Consider the following 1,575-nt stretch of genomic DNA (forward strand, 5'->3'; position numbering starts at 1 on the left):
AGCACTCTACCCAGGGGACAGCTTGAGGCTCTGTCTCAAAAAAAAAAAAAAAAAAAAAAAGTAACTTATCTTGGACTCAGAAAGAAATAGTTACTCTTTGACATGTTACAGATAAGACCATATCTTTTAAAAAGCTTTTATCCATCCATTTCTAATTTTACTCAGTCAGAAGAAAAACTGAGTCAATTATACCTAAAATTGTTCAAAAGAGAAATCATATTGCATCCTACCCCCTTTTTTAAAGCCAGAAAAGTATGATCATAAAAATAAACCTCTGTTAGCCGAATCAAAGATTCTAGCTGCCTAGTGGTGATTGGGGAGCTGTTTAACCGTTGACTCTGTTTCCGGAGCTCCAGGTAAAAGTCTTGAAGAACTTGTGCAGCTTCCGTGGATAGCCTTGGGTAGACATACTGCCGCGCATAGCCAATGTACTTTCTCAGCAGCTGGTGGGGAATGGGATCTATTATTTCTCCAGGAACCACCTGAAGCATGATAAGAAGGTCCAAGAGTTCAAGGATCAGTAGCAAATAAAATCTTTCTGCTAAAATTACTTGTTTAGATAAATATAAAATTTGAAGAGATTCTCCAAATAAATATCACACTGTAGTTGTAGTTTTTGTTCCAACTGACTTACATGATTTCAAGTGAAATTTACATAAACTCTAGTATCGTATTATAAAAAGTTTTGGTGTGAAAACCTTTCTATGCTACTGCTCTACAATAACCCACATATGAGCTTTGACATTCAAGCAGACAAAAGTGAATGATTAAGAAGAAGAAACAGGATACCTTTAGTCTTTCTGATAATGGCTTCTCAGAAATCACTTCAAGTATAGAAGTACTGGATTCTTGACTGCTCACACGAGCTACTGTAGCACTGCTCACAGTTCTCTGCTTTCCAGCTCTTATTGCAATCACATGTTCAGAGAGGAGATGATCATGATGCTCATTTGGGGTGTCCAACAAAATGAAGACCAAATCAAATCTCGATAGTAGGGCACTCCCCATTCTAAGAAGCATGAAAGAAAGAACAGTGGTTGGAATAAAAGAAAAATAGAGAAAGTGTTCACTTATTTGTTTACTGCTTACATTCCATGTAAAACTTTAAAAAAAACCCACCAAGATTTAGGTTAAAGAAATAAGCAAATAGCTTTTATACATCCATGTATCTACCCAGTCCAACTCCTACAAAGTGTACACAAGAATTACGTGTACTTCCCTGGGTAGGCTGAGGACATGACCCTTTCTCATACAATCAAAACCACTGAATTCTTCTTAATGCCCTATCATCACTAACTGACAAAAATGCTGCATAATATATCAGAAGCTGTGTACTCGAGCAGTTCTTAATATTTTCTATCTGTTGTTTGACCAAAAACATTGAGTCTCTCAAATCACCTATGTCCCATTTAGAAGCAAAAAGCCTACTTTTTTACAAAAGGGCATCTACTTGAAAATAAAAATGCTGTGTTGGGCGGCACCTGTGGCTCAAAGGAGTAGAGCGCCGGCCCCATATGCCAGAGGTGGTGGGTTCAAACCCAGCCATGGCCAAAAACTGCAAAAAAAAAAAAAATG

At 37.4% G+C, this 1,575-nt stretch overlaps 1 protein-coding gene across 3 annotated transcripts in view; it reads right to left on the bottom strand.

Annotated features, from left to right (window-relative positions):
• Positions 1 to 1,575, bottom strand: part of MCM8 (minichromosome maintenance 8 homologous recombination repair factor) — a 42,215-nt gene that overhangs the window by 7,842 nt on the left and 32,798 nt on the right. For all 3 annotated transcript variants that reach the window (XM_023512173.1, XM_023512174.1, XM_003788022.2), the window contains 2 exons: positions 790 to 1,009; positions 273 to 482 (listed from right to left, as the gene is read on the bottom strand). In XM_023512173.1, coding sequence (XP_023367941.1) covers positions 273 to 482; positions 790 to 1,009 — 430 coding nt within the window. The remainder of the gene's footprint in view (positions 1 to 272; positions 483 to 789; positions 1,010 to 1,575) is intronic.

Source organism: Otolemur garnettii, unplaced genomic scaffold, assembly GCF_000181295.1.
Source record: "Otolemur garnettii isolate 467f Iridium unplaced genomic scaffold, OtoGar3 scaffold00025, whole genome shotgun sequence".
Taxonomy (NCBI): Eukaryota; Metazoa; Chordata; class Mammalia; order Primates; family Galagidae; genus Otolemur; species Otolemur garnettii.